This window comes from Pelobates fuscus, chromosome 8 (assembly GCF_036172605.1).
Source record: "Pelobates fuscus isolate aPelFus1 chromosome 8, aPelFus1.pri, whole genome shotgun sequence".
Classification (NCBI taxonomy): Eukaryota; Metazoa; Chordata; class Amphibia; order Anura; family Pelobatidae; genus Pelobates; species Pelobates fuscus.
Genome location: NC_086324.1, coordinates 35,563,773 through 35,591,629, shown reverse-complemented (window position 1 = coordinate 35,591,629; position 27,857 = coordinate 35,563,773). Strand labels below are relative to the sequence as shown.

The window sequence follows — 27,857 nt, the reverse complement described above, 5'->3', positions numbered from 1 at the left end:
TAAGATATATATATGTATAAAAGCAGTGTGAAGCTATGCATTTAAAAAAAAAACATGAAGATTGTAATATATACACATAGTATATTTCCAGAACGAATAGAAGATTCAGATCTACCTTAAAATCTGGAATATGTAACATAAAATCTGGAATATGTAACTTAATGGCTGATGTTGCACCACATTTCTGAAAGAGATCAGAGTCCATATTTCACAAACCATTTGTGTGCTGGTAAGACGGTAAGAAGTCTGAATTCAGAACATTTTATTGTGTTAAAACCAGACCTAAATAGTACTTTTATCATCAATTCTGCAATGTCAAGCTTGATTGGCCAATATCACATGGTGAACAATACAACAATGCTGCCTTCAATGGGTTTAGAAAAACCTGGCATCTATTAGCATCATCATTGCACTTGTTAGCTGCCAATATGTGACAGGTGTGTCATGAAACCATTATGTTACATATTTACACTGCATTGTATGTGTTTCTTCAAGGTACCTCTGATCAGAGATTTGGTAGATATGTATTTATTATGTTATTGATTTTCCTTTTTTAGATTTCAATTATAGCGCTATTTTTGTCCTTTTATTGGGGTAATTGATTAATGTGGAATTATTAGTTAATGTTGCTAGCACACTATCAAGTCATGAGAGGTATTTGAAGTGTTTGTTCCGCTCATGCACTAACACTTCAACATATTTCAAGTTATTAGAATAGCATTTTCAAACCCTGTGACGTAATTGAAATACCTAGATGTTTGATGGTCCCTTTGAAGTGTTGCTAACTACTCTTCATGACCCAACAATGGTAAATAAATGCTGGAATTGTGATCACATTGATATTGTTAACAACTCATCGGAAGCTGTTAAAGGGTTACACCACTTCAGTGTTTTTGAAGTGGTCATGGTGCCTGAAGTCTGTATGTGTAGCATTTCAATATAAAATGCTACAAACGTGGAATTTAACCCCTTTACTGCCAGGGATAATACTCAATCTCTGGCAGTATCATAGGCCAGCCTGGATCAAGAGTTCCTGGGCTGGCTAAAATCAATAATATGCATATTTCTGTGGACAGAGTTGCATGCATTGGCTGTGAAAGCAGCCAACTGATGTTCTCTGCCAATTTCTAGCTGGTAGACTTGGTATTTGGCCAATCAAGCTCTGCAGAAGCTGGATGCATATCAGCAGCAATAGGACCCTCCATATAAGAGGGCAGATCATTTTAAAACTGCTTCATTACTGGGAAACATGGCAAGGGTACTGTGGTGGGCTGTAGTTGATGTATTGGCTGTAGTTGATGCTTGGGATAACACTTTGAGGTTAATAAATATTGAATATGAATTTGTAGTATCCCTAAAGATCTGTCACATTGCACGCAAAACAATATCTGATATGTGCTTGTTAATGAATTTCCACTGATCGTTAAAACATACATGAAATCTCAGCAGAATAAAGAAACATTTGCAGAACAAATGTGAAAATTCCCGCAGAACAGAAGCAAATATATTTTTTCACATTTTGTGGCCTAGCCATGAGCAGACTAGTATGTTGGGTTGATGACACAAGGAAGAACAACTTGCTATGGACTGTGAGCCTATTGTGTGACCTTATGAGCTTCATAAGAAGATTTTAGCATTAATATATTCACTGGCTAAGAACACGGGGGATTCTGTGACACAGTAAGTTTAGCATTCCTATAGTCACTCACACAAATTCTGGCATAGTCCAGTGTGTTTTTCACAGGATAAGGACATCTGTTGGGGACAAGCTGAAGCTTATTCTGGTTAGTTCCATAAAACTATGTCTGCATACCCTTTAAAAGTCAACAAAGAAATTAATTGTGAAGTGATTTTAATATGTCATACTTTTGAAAATTCCTTCTTAGCACCAATTTAAACTTTTTTTCATTGCTGGATAAGGAAAATCACTACTAATGGATTATCTGACACTGTTCTCCTAATTCTTCAGATAATGTTTTGTCTGTTATTACACACAACGGGTACGAAATATTCTGAATATAGAGCAATCCCTTCGAATTCAGCAAGGTATTCTATTTAGAATTTTGAGTAGGTTTTTAAGACCAGGCTTTTATCATGTAGAAATGAATATTTATCAAATTGAATGAAACTAATAGTAGTTATATTTAAGTGGAATTATTAATGACCCCCTAGTATTTTTGTTAATTATTTTATTAAGCTGCAGTAATCGTTTTCTAATAAGCTTTCCAAATGAGTCTGTGCTGTTAGAAAATCGTTCCAGATTATATATCTATAGGACTCACCATTAAAGTTCATGGGAATTTGTATAGATAAATTCCTATGGACTTTAATGTTGACTATCTGGAACACATATTAAATCAAGGCCTTGGTTGGAAGTATATCTCTAAGTAATTATCACAGAGATTTTTAAGAAGAGTGGCTCGTCCTATTTTTCTTACAGCAGTGTCCTTAAACTAATTAGACCTGCTATATTAAGACTGTTAAGCCATATCTTGGAACCCTGTCTCACTCCAGGACATTAGGAAATGCTAATTTGTATACCCCGATCCCAAGATAAACACTGTTAGATGTCCCTCCCTGTCTCATAGACTCTCTGATGCTCTTGGGTACTCTGATTTTATTAGGTTAAGATTTGATTTGATTGCTAGGTCATTGGCCGGTCTATTAAAGCCTAATTTATTGCCCTTAAATCCATATAACTATTACAAGGTTCCTTGTATGTATTAGATTAGACTTTTAAGGTTAAGGACCAGCTTTAAAAGGCTTGTTTTGTTGTTGTAATTTTTTAGAAATGTATCTCTCTAAGTCTATCTTTCTAAGGTTATAGTGCATTTATCTTAATATGTGTGTAGGAGGTACTCATTTTATCCAGGTGGCACTTACTTGCGTTCAGCAAGTGTAGGGAATTCTATTTATTGTTGCAATGCTTTCCTATGGGGAATTGACTGATGCCGAATGTCCTCACTGTACCCAGATCACTTCAGTGAGCTGAAGAAGCACAGAAGTTAATGTCGATGTGATATGTAAGGTCTACCTATAGACAGAAAACCAGTAGCTGGCTATCTAGATGAATGAATGGATAGATGTATAGATGGAAGGATAAAAAGAATTCAGTAAGAAATATTCTTTTGAGCAAAGACATTTCTAACTTGCTTAAGTGATTAGGACAGTATCACTGTGTTCATGAGAAGACAAAACCATATTCTTTTTTTTGATCGCGTCCAAGCTTGCCAAACTGAATAGGTCATCCAAGGTATGACTTGTTTCTCCAGGATGCAATGATCATAGGACTGTTTGAATCTTTTTTTTTTTTGTAAATTCAATGTAACTTTTTTTTAATGTAATAATGAATAAACTGTGTTTTAACAAAATCCTATAATAGGACACTTTCATGTTGTTTTGGACTTTTAAATGAATATTCGCAAGTATCAGCATGATACCCTGCTCTTATTCTTCAGCAACAGAACAAGACAATAACATGGTGTAAAACCTTAAATACAAAACCCTTTATTTTAATTTACGTGAGAAAAATCGATTAAGTGTTTTCTTTCCCTGCCCTTAAGCTTATTCTTTTATTTTAAAACGTTTAACATTAGTAAAGAAAATAGTTAATAGTACTTATATCTCCTTAAGAAATAGTATGTATTTATCTTTTCAACATTCTATTCTAGGGGTGGCATGGTCCAAAAATATGTTGGATAAACATGTTTACTCATACACGTACAGCCTCCCCAGTCCTGAAGATACTTTTTTATATATATATATATATATATATATATATATATATATATATATATATATATATATATATATATATATATATATATATATATATATATATAATAGTTTAGGGTTTTGACACTAAACACTAAAACACTACACACACTAAGCTAGTATACATAATGTAAATACAAATGTCAAAATGTTACTAGCATTCCATTTGTGCATATGGGGGAGATAGTGATTCCATGAGAAAATAAGTGCATTTGAAGTTCACTAAGGATTAACTTAGTGAGCGAAAATTATATGAAATTTATTTTTGCTGTATATCTTAGTACAGTGGTAAAAAAAAGTAGCAAATTTGCATAAAATTGTAATTGTATACTCTTGGTTCTCATATGTAAAGCCTGTTTAATGTGTATATCTTTACTACCTAGTGTACTATTTAACTACCTTACAAGCAGACAGGAAAAATATGACTGAATGGAACCTGCTTCGCTTTAGAAAGTTTGGCATTTTTTGGAGATTAGTTTCATTATTTCTAGTTTGATCAGGTGATTGTTCGAATTCCTGAATTCCGAGCCGAAATTTAACCGAATCAAGAACCAATTAAATCGAGCCATGGCAAAGCATGTTATCTTTGATTCATTGTTCTGAATTCTGCCTATGGCATTAAAAAACAGGATTACTGAAAAATGACCGTACCAAAAAAAAAAATATTTTTTGAAAAAATGATTTCCCCTGAAAATGTTTTATCACCCAGCATCATTTATGCATATCCCTCACTGTTCCTTTTCTCAAAGCAGTAATACATATTTATAATTTGAAAAACATGGACAGATAGGATCGCTTTGCAGAAGTTCCAGAACACCTTGTAAAAGAAGGTGTAAGATGAGCTCACTTGTCCACTGGACCTTGCAATCCAATAAGACCTGCTTGGTTCAGGGCAGTTTATTGGTAGGTATTTGTTGGTGAATAGGCTCATACTGAGTTCCTGGAAACTAGAAATCATTGAGGATCCAGCATCATTTAAATATGGCAGGACTATTGGCAGATACCTGAAAGTGAATTTTGCTTAGTTGAATTTGCTGGTTGTGCTGCTGTGAGCTTTTTCTACATAATGTGTGAAAATAAAAAATCAAGACTAGGAAAAAATTTACCCCATTCACTGTTATACTTTCTCAACAAACATAATTACTATTCACATATCTAAAAATGTTGATTTAGTGCAATTAAAATTAGTAAGACTAGGGGGGCAGAGCCTCACCGCCGCGCTGACTGGTCGCACACCACGAAAGCTCTGCAAAAGAAACACTCTAAAACTGCAAGAAAACTAATATAAAGTTAAAGCATCCTGGTGACTAGAGGAGTCCGTGGTGGCTGATCTGTTATAGCTTGTAACCGAGTTTGGCGGCTTTTACCAGGAACAGACCACCAAGAGGCCTACTTACAGCCGGGGAGAGGGATAAAATAGATGCTCTGTTTGTTGCCTTCTGGTCCAAAGTAGAAAATCGCCTGAGAGCTACAGAACCTGTCCCTCTGACACTACTGACACCTACCCAGTCTCAAACCAAGCGGCGATCCGAGCCTTCTGTCCAGAATAGCAGTACCCAAAAGAGGACAGCTACCCAGACAGTCCCTAGATGGGAGAAGCAGAGGATGGTGACCCACAAGAGGATAACTACATTGAGAGTCATTAGCCGGGAAAAGCAGAGTAGGGTTACACTCACAGGAGGACATCTAGCCTCAAAGTCTCCAAATGGGGAAAGCGGAGGATGCCACAATCTCGTCTGCAGAGATGGGTTGGGAGCCGAGGTCCTATTAACCACAGCAGTGGTGATCTGAGTCCCTGTGCAGGCAGGCCTCGAAGGCAGTATTTGCCCACACCGCGGTTCCAGTTGCCTGTGAGCTGTCTCTCACACATCTCCGGATCAATAATCTCCACTCAACTTGGTTTGATGCCCCTTTGGCGGATCATTGCGGTGCTGGACTGTGCTGTCTGTCCAGAGGGTATAGGGTAACCTGGGAAAGAATACAGAGTGTGCTTACCTGGTGTTATATCTACCCACGTTCTCTTGTAAGGGACAATGCCACTGTCACCACCTGTTTAATATATGCGGCTGATACCCCTTGCATGTGTTCAATGCATAGTAGTTTGTACCTCTACCTATAAATAGCATCATACTGTGATTGGTTAGAGCAATGTTAATACGCAATTGGTGGTTCCACTCTGTATGATACTCTTATGTATTTGCATTACTTTATTTCTTTTTAACTAGACATTTATGGTTAGCATGTTCCATACTTCTGTCTAGCATGATTGTTACTGCTTTCCATTCTCTAAAAGAAAAGAATGTGCTGTTCCTCTTGACATATTGTGCTATAACCCTCAGCCTGTACTCAAACATTTTGCTATGCAATACATGTCACTGTCATATTGTGTTCTCTTCATTGCATTACCAAAAAAAATTAAAACTAATAACATCTATCTATCTATCTATCTATCTATCTATCTATCTATCTATCTATCTATCTATCCAGAGTTGGTCTATAGAGTATCCCATGTGTGACCTTGTGTGATATTTTTATGCTGTACTTCACCTTTAACCATGCATTGTCACACGCTGACTGACTGGGGGGGTCACCTTTGGGGGTCTTGCCATAAATCCAAAGACTCTTGAAGGTGGCAGAACTTTTCTATAGGTTTGCACAGGAGCAGAATGAACCACGAATACTTTCCCAGACTTGATGACATGTAGCAGCAATGTGAACTATTGATTCCTTATTAATTGGTTACAGCAATTAAGTAATAAAATGTATAACATATTAACCCCTTAAGGACCAAACTTCTGGAATAAAAGGGAATCATGACATGTCACACATGTCATGTGTCCTTAAGGGGTTAAATACACATATTCCCAACATATTTCAACTAGTATATTGATATTTATAAAATACATACCACTGGCAATTTTAAGGTTCTTTTAATCTATAAAAAATAAGTATATCTTTAAATAGCACAGGATTCTTTTTTTACTCAACACCGAACAAGTCTCATGTTACATCATGTTCCGATAGAGGGAAAAACAAACTTCAGTGAAAGGTAACATAGTTTTACATGGAGATTGAAAGCCAACAAAGATAAACAAGGAAAATAATGTGAATGGAAAGAAAAAGTGACAGAACAATTAAACAAAGTCATTGTGTGACGGACCTATAGGGTTTCTGGGGATAACTAAGCACACCACGCTATGTGAGTGCACATCACCCGAAACATGTATGGAACATGTGTTTTCATGCAGCATTAATGTGAAAGGCGTTGATTGTCAGTGTTTGCGACAATAGGAGAATGGGTGTATCAGAGTCAGGAGAGGTTAGACATAATTGTGACAATTACTTCTCTAAATAAATATAATCTCTGCTAGACATTCTGTATGAGTCTGTCAGAATGTGGTTAGTATATGCTTCCGAGAACATTATTGTGACCTTGAATATAACATGTTATTTTAAGTTTGTGCCAGCTTATTCTATTGAATGTAAGGATGGGCAAAAAGTTTCATCGTAACAAAAAAGGTATTAAATTGGTTTGTGCCTAAAACATGAAACGTGTACAGTAACATATAAGAAACACTTGAAAAGCAATGCATTCACCTGTACACAATGCTTATTATAAGGCGAGAACAAATTTACTTTAAAAAAGAAATGGTCGGAAACAAAAATTGTGAGTTAAACGCGATTTCCATGAGACATATTCTCAATGCAAAAGTTATTTTTCCCAGAAAAATAAAAAACAAAGTCCAATATGCAGATTGTGAGGTCCTGATGAAGTCCATTGCAGTTTTTCAGATATATACACTGAACAAAATTATAAACACTTTTGTTTTTGCCCCCATTTTTTAATGAGCTGAACTCAAAGATCTAAGACTTTTTCTATGCACACAAAAGGCCTATTTCTCTCAAATATTGTTCACAAATCTGTCTAAATCTGTGTTGGTGAGCACTTCTCCTTTGCTGAGGTAATCCATCCACCTTACAGGTGTGGCATATCAAGATAATGATTAGACAGCATGATTATTGTACAGGTGTGCCTTAGGCTGGCCACAATAAAAGGCCACTCTAAAATGTGCAGTTTTATCACACAGCACAATGACACAGATGTTGCAAGTTTTAAGGGACAGTGCAATTGGCATGCTGACTGCAAGGATGTATGTCCACCAGAGCTGTTGCCCGTGAATTGAATGTTCATTTCTCTACCATGAGCCGTCTCCAAAGGCATTTCAGAGAATTTGGCAGTACATCCAACCGGCCTCACTACCGCAGTATAATCACACCAGCCCAGGACCTCCACATCCAGCATCTTCACCTCCAAGATTGTCTGCAACCAGGCATACGGACAGCTGTTGCAACAATCTGTTTGCATAACCAAAGAATTTCTGCACAAACTGTCAGAAACCATCTCAGGGAAGCTCATCTGCATGCTCGTCGTCCTCGTCGACCTGAGTGGTAGCAGTGTGCATTGGTTAGTAGACAATTCAATAATTATGTTATTGTCTATGGCAGTGATGGCAAACCTTTTTGAGCCCGAGTGCCCAAACCGCAATACATGCCAACTTTTTTTCCCTCAAAGTGCCAACATGGCAATTAAACCTGAATACTGAGGTTTACGTTTAGAAAAAACTACTCGTACAGTTAACAACTTTTGTTTTAAAAGAAGAACACAACAGAGAGTTATCTTATACACATTTTAAATAATGATATAAATTAAGCTTATATTTATTAGTATCTCCAACAAATGCAATACATACACACAGACTGCTGAACACATTCACACACCAACTGCTTAATACATACACACACCGAGACACAGACAGACTGCTTAATACACACAAAGTCCGCTAAATACATGCACACTGCTGAGTACACAGTCTGCTCAATACACGCACGCAGTCTGCTGAATACGCACGCAGTCTGCTGAATACACACACACACACTGCTGAATACACACACACACTGCTGAATACATAAAGACTGCTGAACACACACACACATATACTGCATTGAGGGGTGCAGTGTATGTGTCTGTGTGTAATGTTGTGTGGGGGGGGTTGGGGTGCTGTGTGTGGGGGGGGGTTGGGGTGCTGTGTGTGGGGGGGGTAGGGTGCTGTGTGTGGGGGGGAAAGGGTGCTGTGTGTGTGGGGGGAAAGGGTGCTGTGTGTGTGGGGGGAAAGGGTGCTGTGTGTGTTTGGGGGAAAGGGTGCTGTGTGTTTTTGGGAGGGTAGGGTGCTCTGTGTGTTTGGGGGGGTAGGGGTGCTGTGTGTGGGGGGGTAGGGGTGCTGTGGGGTATGGGGGTGCTGTGTGTGTGGGGGGGTAGGGGTGCTGTGTGTGGGCGGGGTAGGGGTGCTGTGTGTGTGGGGGGGTAGAGGTGCTGTGTGTGGGGGGTAGAGGTGCTGTGTGTAGGGGGTAGGGGTGCTGTGTGTAGGGGGTGCTGTGGGTAGGGGTGCTGGGGGTAGGGGTGCTGTGGGTAGGGGTGCAGGGGTGCTGTGGGTAGGGAGGGTAGGGGTGCTGTGGGTAAGGGGGTTAGGGGTGCTGTGGGTAGGGGGGAGGAGTTGCAGATGCATTATTTTTTTTTTTTACATATTAAATATTTATATTTATAATCAGTATCCCCCCTTCCCTTCTTGTTACCTTTGGTGAAGGGGAGGGGTGGAACACAGCCATCCCTGGTGGTCCGGTGGTGGTATGCAGGACAGGAGGACAGGTCCTGCAGCTCTCCTGTCCTCCCGCGCGATGCTGTGTGGAGCGTTGCCATGGTAACGCGCGGCAACGCTCCACACAGCTCGAGGGAGGACAGGAGAGCTGCTTCCTCGATCCCTCCCCCCTGCTTCCGGTCCTCCCGACACAGAAGCAGAGTAGGCATCTGCGTTTTGGGCAGGCAGGTGCCTACTCTGCAGTGATGGCAACCCTATGGCCGCGTGCCCACAGAGAGGGCCCGGCGTGCCACCTGTGGCACACGTGCCATAGGTTCGCCATCACTGGTCTATGGGAAGGATCTCAAACTCTGCCTTCCCAATGTTGATGGCCTACAACTCATAAAATTAATTTAATGCGATAGATGGCCAGAGAATCATGGGAGTTGTAGTTCAGCAACAACTTGGGGGTAGAGTTTTAAATGTCTCATACAGCTTATTTAGTTATGCTATAATTCCATGTGAGTTTTAAACAGGATGCAGACATTATAGCAGACTCCAGGGTGAGTAAAATGATACTTTGTGTATAATGTGTTAAGTGTTATAAGTTTATATGGGGGAAGAAATCTCTATTAATCTTTTATGCTCTTTGTAATGTCTTTATAACTACTGCCTTTACTCCACTATGGGGAATAACTCAAATAAATGTCTTGGGTTGAAGTAAACATTGTTTTAATACACAGTCTATATGCAGCAGATCAATTACTGTAAGATAAATTCTAATTATATTCTGGAGTGGATTTACCCTTTCTGCTGCCTCAAGGCTAGCGTTCTCAATGCGCCCCAGCCCTTGATCTATATGAAGCTTGGTGTGTGTGATCGGAAGGATGAATGCTAGGCATGTGCATGGGGAAAATTTTCGGTCCGGTTCGGCATTCCGAAATTCGGAATTCTCGCAATTCGGGACTTCGGCAATTCAGCACTTCAACATTTCGGAACTTCGGCAACTTCGGCACTTCAGCACTTCGGAACTTCTGCACTTCAGCAGTTTGACACTTCGGAAATTCGGCAACTTCGGAACTTTGGAACTTCGGAAACTTCGGCACTTCGACACTTCGGAACTTTGGCATTTCGGGACTTTGGCATTTCGGGAATTTCGGCACTTCTATTGCAGCCGCTTAGTAGATAACTCCCTAATTCCCACGGTATTAGGGAGTTATCTACCAAAAGGTTGAAAGACCTAAATTGGTCTTTCAGACAAATTTACTAATACTAAGTAAAAATGACTTAGTATTAGTAAATTTTGCCCCTACTCGCTATAACCTACTCGCTAAACCTTAGGGTTTGCCAGCAGTGCTCTCAATGCAATAGCCACCTGAGAGCTCCTTGGCAGGGGGGCAGCAGTATCCAATGATACTGCTGTCCCCAAGGAAAATTGCCATTTATTTTTATTAAATATATTGCTGGATGCTCAATATATTCAATAAAAAGTATTCCCTTGTGGTCCGGTTGGGTGATATCTGATGCTAGGTACCTCCTCTTGATACACTCAATAATAAGCTCTCCCTTGCGGCTCCAGTGCTCAGTGATGACTGAGGAGATTCCCTGCCTGCACTCTGAGTCATCACTGAGTGCCATAACCAAGAGGGAGAGCTTATCATTGAGTGGATCCACAAGCTCCAAAAACATTAGCTCGGGAAGCAGCCACGAGCCAAACACTGCTGTCATGTGTGTGCCAGTGAACAAAGCTTGTGTGTATGTATGTCTGTGTGTATGTCTGTCAGTGAACATGTGTGTATGTATGTCTGTGTGTATGTCTGTCAGTCAGGGCCGGCTTGCCCTTAGAAACAGGTGGGGCCATGTCCCCAGGCAGCACTTTAACAGGGGCAGCATTTTGCCGTCCCTGCCACCGACAATACAGGTTGCAACAGTGCCACCTAACTCCCTTGTGCCTTCTTGAGGTCATGGCCTCAGGTCATGGGAAACTTGGGCAGATTATGTTCCTTTCTTGAAAAACTTATATTTCTGTGATACCTAAAAATCGTGTTTAATTCCAATCATGTCGAAATAATAGAATAAGTATTTTTGTTTTGTATCTAGCTTCTTTGTGCAGCTGGCAGTTATAAAAACGTACACTCTAACAAAACATTCTCATTCATACTCGAGAGCACTACTAGTACAGAGCTACTGTTAAATCTAGGTTTACTCAATTTTGATTCCATAACATTATTTACTACTTACAAATCTATAAAATTTTCTTGTTACTGATAGCCCAAGTCTACATCTCCAGGTTTCTGTTTTAATCAGTGGCATTCCTACAGAGGTCAGAGGGGTCGCAGCTGTGACTGGGCCCGTCATTCCACAGGTCCTGGTCGCCCTGTGGACCCCTGTGACTAGAATAGCTTTAGGGTGGATGCACAGCCACACCAGCCTGGGACATGCAGTTGTTGGATGACTGACAGGAGGGGAGCACACACCATAGCGCTTCCCTCCTGCCGGCCTCTGTATGTACCGCAGTCCACTCCGCCATGCTACATGGAGATGAGGGGGTTTGCGGAGAGACACATGGAGGGGTGAGAAGACACATGGAGGGGCTGTGGGGAGGAAAGGAGACACATGGGAGGGTTTGGGGGGAAGGAGACACATGGAGGGGCTGGTGAGGAAAGGAGACACATGGAGGGGCTGGAGGGGAATGGGGAAACATGGAAGGGCACGGAGGAAAGAAGAAACATGGAAGGACTAGGAGGAAAGGAGAAACATGGAGGGGCCGAGGGAGGGAAAGGAGACACATGGAGGGGCTGGGGGAAGGAGACACATCCAGAGCCTGGAGGGGAAAGGAGACACATGGAGGGACTGGTGGAAAAAGAGACACATGGCAGCGATGGGAAGTGGGTGAGACACATGGGAGGCCCCAGGACAATTTCTGAACTGGGGCCCAGTGGTTTCTAGTTACGCCTCTAGTTCTAACTCCAATCATTCTTAAAAATGTTCCCTTTATTGTGTGGAACATGTACATTTGTTTCACTCTTATTTTTATCACTGCACATTGTATTTATTTTTGTTGAAGTAGCAAGCACATATATGTTTTTTTTTTACATATTAACTGATTTTTATATAACAAAGAGGAAAGATTTGCCCATGATTTCATGATCTAGTTGAACACATATCACGGGGATTGCTAATGCTGATATAAACTTGTCATAAACCGAAAACTGTTTGTATTTTTACAGGTGATTAAAGTATACAGCGAGGATGGAACCAGCAGAGCTTTGGAGGTGCCTAATGATATATCAGCTAAGGATGTATGCCAGTTACTCATTCAAAAGAATCATTATGTTGACGATCATAATTGGACTATGTTTGAGCATCTCTCAAATCTGTGCCTAGGTACTGGTACTAGTAATGTTTTCTATAATATTAAAATTGTCAATGCATAAGTTCATTAGTCTCTTTATAAATATCTAACTTTGGCCTAGATTAATATTTTTGGGCAAGCTTTTAAAATGATTAAATATTTTTGGACAAACTTATCGAAAAATAATAAATCGAGGACTTTTTGAGCTCAACAATATTGCCTATTTGTTCATGTTTTAGTTATAATATGTAGCTAGATACCACTTCATATTTGAAGGAAATTATTGCACATCATATTTTTTCACTATATTTTCACTATACATAAAGCAAATAAAAATAAATCTTTGCTACTATTTAAACAACTTTAAGCATATTTTAATTTTTTTATTGCTTTTACTATTTGTATTATCCATGATACTATACTCTTATTTTTATTTATTTTTTTATTTGTTTTTATTTGTTTTTATTGGTTTTCTTGTCTTCCAAATTGGTCATATTAGGTGGGTACAGAAAGCAAAAAGGGTATACACAGTTACAACAAGGGTATCGTCTAACAGTGAGATGGATATATACGCATTACAACAAGATAATCAAGAGTACCAGCATATTACTCGCTACATTTGTAACTGAGCTCCTGTTCTAGCTGCCCAGCTTAGATGACTGCCACGGGGCTTTCATCTGGGCCATACCTGAGGTTACAAAATATTACACTAGTATCGTTGTAGTATTGGGCTAGGTATGTGCCACTACGTGGGGTCTCTGCTGAAGCATGATGTGTGGAGTAGCGTAGGAATTAACATCATATTCCACATCTAATCTATGGCAAGAGGTCGTGCGTGTCGGATGTGTCTCGGGTTGTAATGGGTTAGTGCTAGGGAAGAGGAGTTTGGGGATGGTGAACAAGGGGGTCAGGAGGGGACTGAGGGATGACGTTTTTCCCCAGCTGATCATATGGTCCGTCTGGGGAGATGCCTAGTCAGGGAGGTGTATGCAGTCTAGGTGGTTCTGTCTAGGTGTCAGTCATGAATTTCGTCCATGGCTCCCATGTCTCTATGGGAGATAGAGGCATGGTTATCTTCCATGGTGTTAATGGTGTCCACTTTAGAGATCCATTCTCTGACTGTTGGAACTGCAGAGTTCTTCCATTTTACTGGAATGAGCATGTTGGCTGCTGTAAGGAGATGGGTCAAGAGCGTTTTTTGTATTCTGGGTATTGAGCTTGGTAATATTAGAAATACTAAAGCTTGTGGGGTGTGGGGTATTTGTATGCCTGTTACTGCTTTGGACATTTTCACGATATTGGCCCAGTAGCTTTAGGTTAGTGGACAGTGTCACCAAATGTGTGCGAGGGATGCCCCAGGTCGAGAGCACTTCCAACACACATCGGGCGAGTCTGGAAAGACTTGTGGAGTTTGGAGGGAGAGTAATGCCATCTGGATATTCTCTTATATCCACCTTCCTGTACATTGGTGCAGGTGGATGTTGTGTGTATTTGTGTAAAGGCTGTCCACCATTGGGGCAGCATGGGCTGCACATTGAGGTATTTTTACCAAGAGTCCATGTAGGGGGGCAATTGGGTGGCTCAGTCAGCCTGAATGAGTTTGTAGAATGTCGAGAGCTGTTTGGTTTTGGCATTGTGAGTCATGCAGTGTCAGGATCAGGACAGGGATCCAACACGCAGAGTACAAACAGGTACAGGGTACGTATACCGGACCTTAGAATGGCCGGACTAACGTAAGAGTAGAAAAGAATGGTCTAAAGACAAGCCGAGGTCGAGGGAACGAGAGAGCAGGTAAACGAGAGACAAGCCGATTCAAAGGGTAATAGAGGTAAACGAGGTAGAACAGACAAGCCGGGTCAAAACCAAAGAAACTAACAGAATACAAGAGCACTGAGTGACTAGACAAGCTAGAACCACGACAGGGCAATGAACAACCGTAGAAAGCCCTCTTTTATACCCTGATTCTAAACAGGTAATCACGCCCCCGACGAATCCTCATTCGTGCTTGGGTCTTGATTGACAGATCGGGTTGGGTTGTCGTCATGACGTCGGCTACTGAACGCCGCGTCATAAAAGGAAGTGGATCCCTCGCGGCCGGCGTGTAAACGACCGAGGGAACCGCGAGGAACGAGTGACTCAACCCTTTTGCGAGGAAGAACGTCCAAGTTTCTCACCTCCACAGAGGTAGAAACAGCAGGTACCCTGACAGTACCCCCCCCTCAGAAACGCCCAACGGGCGGAAGGAACCGGGACGAGATGGAAAACGGGAGTGAAAAGCCCTGCGGAGGCGAGGCGCATGCACATCCTCCTGAGGTATCCAAGACCTCTCCTCAGGACCATATCCCTTCCAATCAACCAAATATTGTAACCTCCCCCGGGAGATACGAGAATCGATGATGGAATTGATTTCATACTCCTCTTGTCCCTCAACCTGAACAGGGCGAGGAGAGGATGCCGTGGAGGAAAACTTGTTATATATTAGGGGTTTCAACAAGGAAACATGAAAGGAGTTAGGAATGCGTAAGGCAGATAGAAGAGCCAGACGATACGCAACTGGGTTAATTCGAGTCAGAACCCTGTAAGGTCCAATGTAACGAGGAGCGAATTTCATAGACGGAACCTTCAAGCGAATGTTTTTGGTACTCAACCATACCATGTCCCCTGGAGCAAAGACTGGAGCCGCCCTTCTATGTTTATCAGCGTGTTTCTTGAACAACATGGAATTATGCAGAAGAATTTGTCGAGTCTGATCCCACAACTTCCTCAGATTGGCAACATGAACATCAACCGACGGTACTCCTTGGGAAGGAGAAACCGAGGGAAGAATGGAGGGATGAAAGCCATAATTCATGAAAAAGGGGCTAGAACGAGTAGAATCACAAACGAGATTGTTGTGTGCGAACTCTGCCCAAGGAATCAGACCAACCCAATCGTCTTGGTGTTCGGAAACGAAACAACGCAAATATTGTTCGATCTTTTGATTAGTGCGTTCAGCAGCTCTGTTAGACTGGGGATGATAGGCAGAAGAGAAATTCTATTTGATACCCATTTGAGAGCAGAATGACTTCCAAAAACGGGAAACAAATTGGGAACCTCTATCAGAAACAATTTCGGAAGGTATCCCATGTAAACAAAATATCTCTTTAGCGAATATCTCAGCCAATTCAGGGGAAGATGGAAGTTTAGGTAAGGGCACGAAATGAGCCATCTTAGTAAACCTGTCAACCACCGTGAGAATCACAGTCTGTTTTTTAGAAACAGGTAAATCGACAATGAAGTCCATAGCCAAACAGGTCCATGGTTTCTCGGGAATTTCCAAGGGATGCAAAAGCCCACATGGAAGCGTCTGAGGTCGTTTAGTCTTCATACAGACCTCACATGCTTCGACGAAATCCCTAATATCTTTACGTAAGGTGGGCCACCAGAAATCTTTGGCTATTAAGGAACATGTCTTACGAATGCCAGGATGCCCAGCCACCTTACTATTGTGAAAGCATTGTAGCAGTTCCAGTTGGAGTTCAGCAGGAACAAAATGCCGTGACTCAGGACTCTGTCTAGGAGCCAGATGTTGTAGCTTCATAATCTCGGCAAGCAACGGCGAATGAATCCTGAGGCTAGTGTTGGCGATAATATTTCACTTGGGAACTATAGAAGAGAAAACCGTCTCAGATATAGTAGAAGGTTCATGTTGGCGAGACAAAGCATCGGCCTTAGAGTTCTTAGAACCAGGTCTATAAGTGAGCACGTAATTGAAATGGGTGAGGAACAAGGACCAACAAGCTTGTCTGGCGGATAAGCGCTTGGCCTCCCCAATATAAGACAAGTTCTTGTGATCCGTCAGAATAGTAACAGGATGCAAGGTCCCCTCCAATAAATGTCTCCACTCCTTTAAGGCCATTATAACAGCTAGTAGTTCCCTGTCACCAATATCATATCTGCTTTCAGTCCCAGATAGTTTCTTGGAAAAAAAAACACATGGATGTAATGGCTTATCCACGCCTAACCTTTGAGACAAGATGGCACCTATACCTGTCTCCGAGGCGTCTACCTCGAGTAGGAAAGGTAAAGTTGTATCGGGGTGAACTAAAATTGGTGCAGAAGCAAAAAGTTCCTTAAGTGTCTTGAAGGCAACGAGAGCTTCAGTAGACCAAGTCTTAGTGTCAGCCCCCTGTCTGGTCATATTGGTAATAGGAGCAATAATGGAAGAGTATCCTTTAATGAAGCGCCTATAATAATTGGAGAATCCAATAAACCTCTGAATGGCCTTGAGACCCCTCCTAGGTAATGGCCAATCTAAAATAGACTGGAGTTTATCCAGATCCATCTTAAAGCCTTCCCCAGAAATCACGTAACCAAGAAAGTTTATCTGAGATTGATCAAAACTACATTTCTCCAATTTGCAGTACAACCCATGTTGTAGGAGTTTGCGCAATACCTTTCTGACTTGTCTGTGGTGGGTCTCAATTTCTCTAGAGTGTATTAGTATATCATCTAAATATACAATAACACAATCTTGTTGAAACTCCCTAAGAACTTCATTGATCAGATCCTGAAATACTGCCGGTGCATTACAGAGCCCAAAAGGCATTACCGTGTACTCATAGTGCCCATATCGAGTATTGAACGCTGTTTTCCACTCGTCTCCCTGCTGAATTCTCACCAAGTTATACGCCCCTCTGAGATCTAACTTGGTGAAAATCTTGGAACCCTTTAAACGATCAAAGAGCTCAGTAATCAAGGGAATTGGGTATGCATTTCTAATAGTTATTTTATTCAAACCTCGGTAATCAATGCAAGGCCTTAACGTGCCATCCTTTTTATTCACAAAAAAAAACCGGCCCCGGCAGGCGAGGATGATCTCCTAATGAATCCCTTGTCTAGATTCTCACGGATATACTCCTCTAAGACTAAGTTCTCCTTAGTGGATAAAGGATATACATTGCCCCTCGGGGGCATAGTACCAGGTAGGAGATTAATCTTGCAATCAAAGGGCCTGTTCATTCCACTTAACTTCTGCCGCCAAAGACCTGAACTCTAGTGCATAATCCACAAGGGTTTGGTTATCTTGTCTAAGGCGCAATAGTAATCTAGCTGCATTGACCTTTCTACCTGGAGGGTCAAAAGTTCTTCTAAAAGCAGCGACAAAGGCATTATAATTATAGACTAACGGATTCTCATTCTCCCACAGAGGATTAGCCCATCTCAGAGCCTTATCAATGAGGAGTGTGATAATGAATCCAACCTTTGCCCTATCTGTAGGGTAAGAGCGAGGTTGTAATTCAAAATGAATACCAATTTGGTTTAAGAAACCACGGCACTTCTCCGGAGAACCACCATAACGTACAGGAGGTGTAATACGGGAAGAAGCACCTACAGTGGCTACTTCTAGACCTGAACTTACAGGAGAGATGGACGTAGCTCGCATCTCCTCCGGTGGATTACTAGATCGAGATAATAAAGCTTGCAGCGCTAGAGCCATCTGGTCCATTCTGTGATCCATGGCATCAAATCTAGAATTGGAAGGACCAACCTGAGTGTTTGTACCTGCAGGATCCATGGCCCTGTCGTAATGTCAGGATCAGGACAGGGATCCAACACGCAGAGTACAAACAGGTACAGGGTACGTATACCGGACCTTAGAATGGCCGGACTAACGTAAGAGTAGAAAAGAATGGTCTAAAGACAAGCCGAGGTCGAGGGAACGAGTGAGCAGGTAAACGAGAGACAAGCCGAGTCAAAGGGTAATAGAGGTAAACGAGGTAGAACAGACAAGCCGGGTCAAAACCAAAGAAACTAACAGAATACAAGAGCACTGAGTGACTAGACAAGCTAGAACCACGACAGGGCAATGAACAACCGTAGAAAGCCCTCTTTTATACCCTGATTCTAAACAGGTAATCACGCCCCCGACGAATCCTCATTCGTGCTTGGGTCTTGATTGACAGATCAGGTTGGGTTGTCGTCATGACGTCGGCTACTGAACGCCGCGTCATAAAAGGAAGTGGATCCCTCGCGGCCGGCGTGTAAACGACCGAGGGAACCGCGAGGAACGAGTGACTCAACCCTTTTGCGAGGAAGAACGTCCAAGTTTCTCACCTCCACAGAGGTAGAAACAGCAGGTACCCTGACATGCAGGTAATCTCAAAGTCGGATAGAGTAAGAGAGTCCTGTAGCAGAGAGGGATTGGTCTGCAAGAAGTGTGTCATCTGGACGTGGTGAAATGCTTGCATTGTATTTGGGGTGTCAGGGCATGTCAGGTCTGAAAGGGTCAGTGTGGAACAGTTTTCCACAACTGAGCCTAGTGACAGGTATGGCATATCTAGAGTTCGGTGATATCATTGGTATGTTCTGGCCTGCATTCCTGGTGGGAATAAGGGATTGTGTGTGATAGGGTAAAGTGGGAAAGGGTGAGGTGAGATGCTCTCATTGTCTCGTATGCTTGCCCATATTTTAAAAATGGAGAAAATAGTGGGGTGTGAGGAGTGATGGGATAGCAGCATCAGAGGGTTCACTGTTTGCCACGGGAGTGTATAGAGAGGGACTTGGCTCATCGCGCATTCTAGACTTGCCCATTGGCGATACTCTTATTTTTAATACATTACATAAAAAATAGGTAAAGATTATGAACACAAAAATCTGAAACTTAAAATAAAAATCACCCCGTAAGATCCTGAAGCTGCATAATGTAACATTGACAGCTATTTCAGGTGCACATGTCTCACCAAGAAGAGAGTTTAACAATCAGGAGCTTCTCAATTTGGTCTCTTATCCCACAACCTCCTGTCTAGCAGGCATTTCCAAGACAGATGGCTTATGGCCCAACAACAATTCCACTCATCACAAAGGGGCGAGTGGAACTGCTTCCTTAACTCATTGCTAGGGATGTGCATGGGCAAACAATTCGGTTCAGTTTGGCACTTCCGAATTTCTGGACTTCGGCAATTCGGGACTTTGACAATTTGACACTTTAGCACTTTGGTTTGGCACTTTGGGACTTCAGCAATTCCATAACCCTAACCCTGCCCCTAACCCTAACCCTACCCCCCTCCCTAACCCTACCCCTAACCCTAAACCTTACCCCTACCCCTACCCTACTAGGGTTAGGGGTAGGGTTAGGGTAGGGTTTGGGTTAGGGGTAGAGTTAGGGGTAGGATTAGGGGTAGGGATAGGGTTAGGGGTAGTTGTAGGGTTAGGGGTAGGGTTAGGGTTATGGAATTGCTGAAATCCCGAAGTGCCGAATTGCCGAAGTCCCGAATTTCGGAAGTGCCGAACTGAACCGAAGTTTCAAAGGTTAGAGGTGCCTTTCCACTAGTGTGTGGTGCCCAATTTCTGTGTTTTACAAGGGAGCAGCTAATCTGTCAGGGGTCGATATCTTTGCAAGCAGATGTTTTTGGCGGTCAGCAACAAGTTACAAAACCTGTTTGTACATAGTAGATGTTACTAGCTACCAGCTGTTGTTAATTGCGACATTTAATAGCAGCTATTTACAGACAATTTTGAAATGCGCTTGAGTGCTTGATAAATATATCTCATCCATTTTCATGCAGTTTATTTGTGTTTCTCACTTTTGGGTCGGTTTGCTAAGTTTTGTCGATGAAGCTTTTTTGCTCTATTATTCTTTTTCCAGTAATTGAGGTATGAAACGAGCAATTCAGTCTGCTTTTTTTTAAAATCAAATTCTACACTATCAAAATCAGATCTAAATCCCCAAAAATGTGTGTTGTTTGCCCTGGTGTTCTAGTATAGCCAGGCTCACCTTGCACACCAATAAAATAGTGAGATAAACAGGTTATTAGCATAAAATAATGTAGTCTTTCAAGCTCAGCTGATGTATAAACACATATAAATGTCTATCAGAAAATCAGGAGTATATTGTGACGAAGTGCCCTTCGCCACTTTGTCTTGGAGAGGCCTGCTTGCCTGCCTCCTCCCCTGCGACTATGGTCCTGGACTATATTGCACTGTAAACCCTATATTCGGGCATATGGATTTGTATTAGGCTGTCTCTAACCCTTTAACTATGCTGTAGGTCTGGACTGCTAATATAACCGAACAGCCAGGGGATTTAGGCGAATATATTGCATGGGAATACCATTACTGGAGAATACAGCCGTTCGTATGATTTCATACGAATTCTTTGTGCTCTGAATAGGTGGCCGCCATTTCGGGACTTTTACACGTGTTCGCGGCCATCTTGCGTACGAACAGCGGTATTTGCCTGTGAACGCATGGAACTGAAATCGGAAGCGCAAACAGGCGAATGCCGCTAAGACCTCCAGACATCCAGAACTGCGTACGGAAACTACCGAACGACCGGCCGTTCGGTAGTTATACTTAACTTAGTATGGGGATTCTAGCGATCACAAAGATGCGAATGGATGGCAAGAATTTCGTCTATTTTACCGTGCGAACGGAGACCGACCGCAAGGCCAAAACTCATGGAACTATTTTCGGCTAGTTGGTCTGTGCGGTCGGTCAAAACTTTGGAGCTCTGTATCTCCCGAACCATTCATCCGAATGGGCTGATTTTTGGACAGACTGTTCCCCTGAACAAGGGCTATTTGGGGATACCAGACTTAAAGCTGTACCCCCTGTTTTTGGGGTACATCCAGAACTTGGGTAAAATAATGTACGTTTTAATTGGGTTATGTGTTTATCTGAGGGGAGGAGACGTGGGGGTGTTATCATGCATGTGATTGGTCAATTTCATCCTCCCCCTGGGAGTGTCCTGTATGTACCTTATCCTAATAAAAAGCAGGCTGGGTGTTCCAGTCCTCAGACCTCTTCTGACCCTCTAACTTGCAGCCTCGACTCATGTTTGTAGGGGACAGCTATAATCACTACAGGGATTGCTATGCTCTTCATACTCCCTTAGCTACTGAGCTCTTGTAAGAGCTCTTGTTCCTGATCCTGCTTCGCTCTACAGAAGGAAGAGGTTCGCCTATTGGAACCTGGAGCCTGGTCGTAGGTCCAGGGCGCAGAGCAGACGGCGAGATACCAGCCCAGCAGCGGTGGTTCGTGGGGTCTGCAGTGCTTATGGTGGCTGCGGTGCTGATGGTCCTTTGGTGAGCGCTAGGAGCATCCTTTTCTACGGTCCAACTTCCAGCCAGCCTGGAGGCAACCGTAACATTTGGTGGCAGCGGTGGGATGGCGTCCTAGCGCAAGGAGCAGCACCCCAACAGCACTGGTATCGTATGAGAGTTATTGAGGGCAACGCTAGCCACTGCGCAGCGTCCCTACCTTGAGCAGCATGGAGCCAGCCAGTCCGTGCACAGCAGCCGAAATGGAGGAGAGGTTCCTCAACATATTGCATGGCTTCCTATCCTGGAGAGATGGGGAAGTCTCAGAAGAGGAGATGTGTGGGTACAGACATGAGGCCAGATTTGAGCTGTGGGAAGAAGCCCTACAGGAAGTTCAACGTTGGCGAGGAGATCGTAGTATCAGCCGAGAGCAGCAAATCCAGGCTCGAATGGCAGAGCGGATGCCCTTCCTGGGCAAACAACCCCTTCCAGTGTGGGTAGCTAAACTAGAGAAACTAGTATACAACGAACTGTGGCTCGACACCGCATACCAGGCGCTACAGTGGTACGCAACTCAGCTCGCTCCAGAGATGGCTGAGTATGAATTCCCAGAGTGTGGGGATTACGATGGCCCTGATCTATTCTGGGAGAATATGGACGATGATGACTTTGGTAGGGCTACAGATTCACGCTTCTGGGACCTGTTTGATGACCGGGAAGACAAGCTGGGCCTCCCTAGAACTATTAACCTAGAGGAAGATCTGCGGTACCTAGTCACCAACGAATGTGACCTTGAGTGGAAGTACCAGCACCTCATCGATGGGTCCCGGGAAGAGACACCCGGTCCCCTTCATCCACAGCATCCAGAGGTACCCCAGGAGAGCACAGCAGCAGAGCCAGGTCGAGAGCCCTTCAGCTGGCAGGACATCGTAGGGGTATACTGGGAGGAACCTCCGATGGCAAGTGGAGATGGGACCGCAGTCTCTCTACCGGCCCTACAGGGATGCTGGGCAGGCGGCCCAGATCCCCAACCCCAGGGTGAGTTACAGGGAGAGGAGAGCAACGACCTCCCTCCCCAGCGGCAGCGTGAGTTAAAGGGAGAGGAGAGCAGCGACCTCCCTCCCCAGCGGCAGTGCACTGTACAGAGGGAAGAGACAACCGGTCTCCTTCCCCAACCACAACCAGAGGTACCCGAGGCAGCAGGCCTCAAAGACTGGTCCTGGGAGGACCCCCAGCAGGCAGGTGGAGATGGGACCGCAGTCTCTCTACCGGCCCTACAGGGATGCTGGGCAGGCGGCCCAGATCCCCAGCGGCAGCCTGAGTTACAGGGAGAGGAGAGCAGCGACCTCCCTCCCCAGCGGCAGTGCACCGTGCAGAGGGAAGAGACAACCGGTCTCCTTCCCCAACCCCAACCAGAGATACCCGAGGCAGCAGGCCTCATAGAATGGTCCTGGGAGGACCCCCAGCAGGCAGGTGGAGATGGGACCGCAGTCTCTCTACCGGCCCTACAGGGATGCTGGGCAGGCGGCCCAGATCCCCAACGACAGACCCAGCTACAGGGAGGGGAAAGCATCGACCTCCCTCCCCAGCCAGAGTGTGCCTTCCAGGGAGAGGAGACAACCGGTCTCTCTCCCCAGCCACAGCATGTTCCACAAGAAGCGGAGAGCATCGACCTCCCTTCCCAACAGCCGCAGGAGTATCAGGAGGAGGAGGTAAGCCAATTCCCCCCTCCTCAGCTAACTCCTAACTGGGGCCCAGGGTTAACAGTGGAGATGTTAACCCCCACTGACCCCCACGTTCCCTTTGCCCCCGGGCAGGACTATGCCCTAATTTCCCCAGCAGAAGAGCTGGCAGCTGGGCAGAGTGCAGTCGGCCTCTGCCCTACCTTTGTCCCTGGTCCAGAGCCTGATGTCCTGCAGGCTACCCCAGCAGAAGAGCTGGCATCTGGGCAGAGTGCAGTTGGCATCTGCCCTTCAAGTACCCTCGGCATGTGGCCTCATTACCACAGCCAAATACCCAGGTGCAGTAACTGTGTGTTGTGGGTGGGCTGTTCCTGTACTTTGATGTTGTGGGGGGTCTACTCGGACATCTGTTTATTGTGGGTTGGTGGATCGACTAACGGAGGCACTGACCGACAGAAGGTCAGGTGCCTGGTTAGTCTTCCCCCCAAAGGGGAGATGTGTGACGAAGTGCCCTTCGCCACTTTGTCTTGGAGAGGCCTGCTTGCCTGCCTCCTCCCCTGCGACTATGGTCCTGGACTATATTGCACTGTAAACCCTATATTCGGGCATATGGATTTGTATTAGGCTGTCTCTAACCCTTTAACTATGCTGTAGGTCTGGACTGCTAATATAACCGAACAGCCAGGGGATTTAGGCGAATATATTGCATGGGAATACCATTACTGGAGAATACAGCCGTTCGTATGATTTCATACGAATTCTTTGTGCTCTGAATAGGTGGCCGCCATTTCGGGACTTTTACACGTGTTCGCGGCCATCTTGCGTACGAACAGCGGTATTTGCCTGTGAACGCATGGAACTGAAATCGGAAGCGCAAACAGGCGAATGCCGCTAAGACCTCCAGACATCCAGAACTGCGTACGGAAACTACCGAACGACCGGCCGTTCGGTAGTTATACTTAACTTAGTATGGGGATTCTAGCGATCACAAAGATGCGAATGGATGGCAAGAATTTCGTCTATTTTACCGTGCGAACGGAGACCGACCGCAAGGCCAAAACTCATGGAACTATTTTCGGCTAGTTGGTCTGTGCGGTCGGTCAAAACTTTGGAGCTCTGTATCTCCCGAACCATTCATCCGAATGGGCTGATTTTTGGACAGACTGTTCCCCTGAACAAGGGCTATTTGGGGATACCAGACTTAAAGCTGTACCCCCTGTTTTTGGGGTACATCCAGAACTTGGGTAAAATAATGTACGTTTTAATTGGGTTATGTGTTTATCTGAGGGGAGGAGACGTGGGGGTGTTATCATGCATGTGATTGGTCAATTTCATCCTCCCCCTGGGAGTGTCCTGTATGTACCTTATCCTAATAAAAAGCAGGCTGGGTGTTCCAGTCCTCAGACCTCTTCTGACCCTCTAACTTGCAGCCTCGACTCATGTTTGTAGGGGACAGCTATAATCACTACAGGGATTGCTATGCTCTTCATACTCCCTTAGCTACTGAGCTCTTGTAAGAGCTCTTGTTCCTGATCCTGCTTCGCTCTACAGAAGGAAGAGGTTCGCCTATTGGAACCTGGTCGTAGGTCCAGGGCGCAGAGCAGACGGCGAGATACCAGCCCAGCAGCGGTGGTTCGTGGGGTCTGCAGTGCTTATGGTGGCTGCGGTGCTGATGGTCCTTTGGTGAGCGCTAGGAGCATCCTTTTCTACGGTCCAACTTCCAGCCAGCCTGGAGGCAACCGTAACATATATATATATATATATATATATATATATATATCAGAAAGGTATTTCAGTGTTTATGGATGCCATCTGATTCTCAGATTCTCAGGTTTTTAACCACTTAAGGACACATGACGGAAATATTCCATCATGATTCCCTTTTATTCCAGAAGTTGTGTCCTTAAAGGGGTTATTATGAGTGGGCACTCAGGATGTACATAAAACTGGCAGCTAAGTAAATGTACTTTTCCTTGTGATTTAGTTTGATTTCTGGCGAGCCTTGTGTAACTGGGCCAATACTAAATCAGAGCAGAGGAAATCTTTGTCAGTCACCCAGCCATGCGGTTTATAGAAGTGTGACCCATGCAGGGTCTTCCTTGGTTCAATGTTTGTGGCTTGTATGAAGCTCCCTGCTTTACATTTCTCTTTTGTGCCATGGAAACGCACAGCTGATTGTAAGGCTTTTTCCTGCATTACAAGGGCACCTTGATAACATATTATGTGGTTTATGAGGGTGTTAGTGCATTCAAAGGCAGCTTGCTACATGTATTGGTTAATCACTCTTGTTGCAACTATGGAATTATGACCACAAGTTTGATCTGCCGTCATGGCCATGCGCACAGGCAAACTGAGTGATTTGTTACTGTTAATATTGTTGGAAAAAAGTAAAATCACACCAAAAAGGCTCATTCAAAGATGCTGATTTCTCAGTGTCGCTATTTTGAAATATATTTTGAAAATGTAGTCATTGATTTGTGAGTCCAAATGGAACCATGTATGACTAATATTAGAATTGTCTGATGATAGTCAGCAGGTTCATCTGAAAGCTAGCAATTCAATAGCTTACTTCCAGTGAATTGTCATACTCTGTGGGTTGTTACTAAGACATGTATCTATACATCTTTATACTCTAGAATCACCTTTAGGTGAAATAGTATGTTTCACCATACATTTTTCTTACAGTAAAACAATCAGTGGGAGAACATAGCTAAGGTTCAATGGAACCAGTCTTCAATGGAACGTTTAACCCAACAGATCATTTCTAGTCTAGAAAATGAGACATATAGCCCAGTTGACATCTGTAAAGCAATTTCACCATACTGATCCTGATGTAGCCACATGACATTTTGTTGCCACTCTGGATGCAATATGTATCCCAGAAGAGTATATTTAAATGCTGTATAGGTTATTGCAAGACTGTAGCCTGAAATTCAGAATCTAAAAGATGTTTACAGGACGGTTTCATTTCAATGGAATTAAGTTTTTATAAGAAATCTGTGATTCTGTTTCAAAATTGTTAAAACGTTTAGATTAATCCAATATCAAGTAGTTCATAAGTTGCATTGGAACTACCTTAAGGCTTAACGTTTCTTTGTTTGGTTGGCTAAGCATCACAGGAATTTACAGAGAGCTATCTGTGGACCACACTTGGTCTACAGAATATTCCACTATCAAGTTTTGTTATTTGAAGAATAACATAACATTTATTGGAAATATAGGACATATAGCCGACATGTGAAGGTCATTTCATGTAGAAACTGCTGTACGAAAAAAAATAAAAATTAAAACGTACACAAATTAAATTTTTCAATGATTAATTCGTAGTTTACTGAAATTTTAAGGAGATGAAAAGTTTTAAAGTGTTTACAGGGTCTGAAATACTTGCAAAAATCAAACTGTTTATATATGTGCCAAAAAATTATAAACAAATATGTCCACATTCTCTGCTTATGAATTTTTGAATGGAACCTGTTGATATTTCTGAGAACATAGTTCCATAGACATGCAATCAGAATGTTGGCCTAAAGGCCACACACTGTGTACAGTTATACCAAGCATTTAAACTGTACAGGGTTGTAAACAAAACCCTAGAGTATGAAAATTAAAATAATGCTTCAATGTCTTACAGAAAGAATTATAGAGGATCACGAGCTGGTGATTGAAGTGCAGTCAAAGTGGGAAATGGAGGAAGACTGTAAATTTTACATTAGGAAATACTATGCAAAATATGAGTTTTTCAGAAACCCAGAGGTAAGTCCAACAATTTCCAGTAACGCATAATTATGTTGAATAAAAATGTGGATGACAAGGCCAGCATCCATTAAGTATTTACATGTATTAGTATTATTATTGTATTACTATTAATGGCAATTCTAACGCACCAACATATTCCACAGTGCTGTACAAATTGGGGAGAAGACAATACAACAAACGATCTAGTGCACACACTTTATTCACGTATGGAGGATGTGGGATTAGACATGAAGTGAAGACAGAGAGAGAGAGTTTTTGGATAAGAAAGAAAAATTGTGACTGTGTGCAAGGTCATGTGTGTGTGTGTGTGTGTGTGAGAGAGAGAGAGAGAGAGAGAAAGGGCATGCTGTCATTGTGTTTGACAAATGGCATTAGGAAAATGGAAAGTGGTTGACAATTGGCATCTAGGGGAAAGAGTATGGGTGACAATGCGTTGGGAGTGGGGAACAATGGAGTAGGAGAATAGAGCTTGGCGGTTAAGAATTGAAGGTTTATAATAGGGACTGATGTAATGAATTAGAGAAAATAACTTTGGCAAATAGGAACATGAATTGGTGAAACATTAATGGGGAGGAAGGGGTTTATATTATTTATACCAAGTGTTGGAAAACGGAAGGGGTTAACTGGTCAGATGCAG

The 27,857-nt window shown here is 43.1% G+C and overlaps 1 protein-coding gene across 1 annotated transcript in view; it reads left to right on the top strand.

The window, feature by feature from the left end:
- The window catches only part of GRB14 (growth factor receptor bound protein 14), a 64,716-nt gene that overhangs the window by 5,998 nt on the left and 30,861 nt on the right, over positions 1-27,857 (top strand). Inside the window, exons 2-3 of the mRNA XM_063429681.1 lie at positions 12,638-12,794; positions 27,096-27,217. Of these exons, the coding sequence (XP_063285751.1) occupies positions 12,638-12,794; positions 27,096-27,217 (279 nt within the window). The remainder of the gene's footprint in view (positions 1-12,637; positions 12,795-27,095; positions 27,218-27,857) is intronic.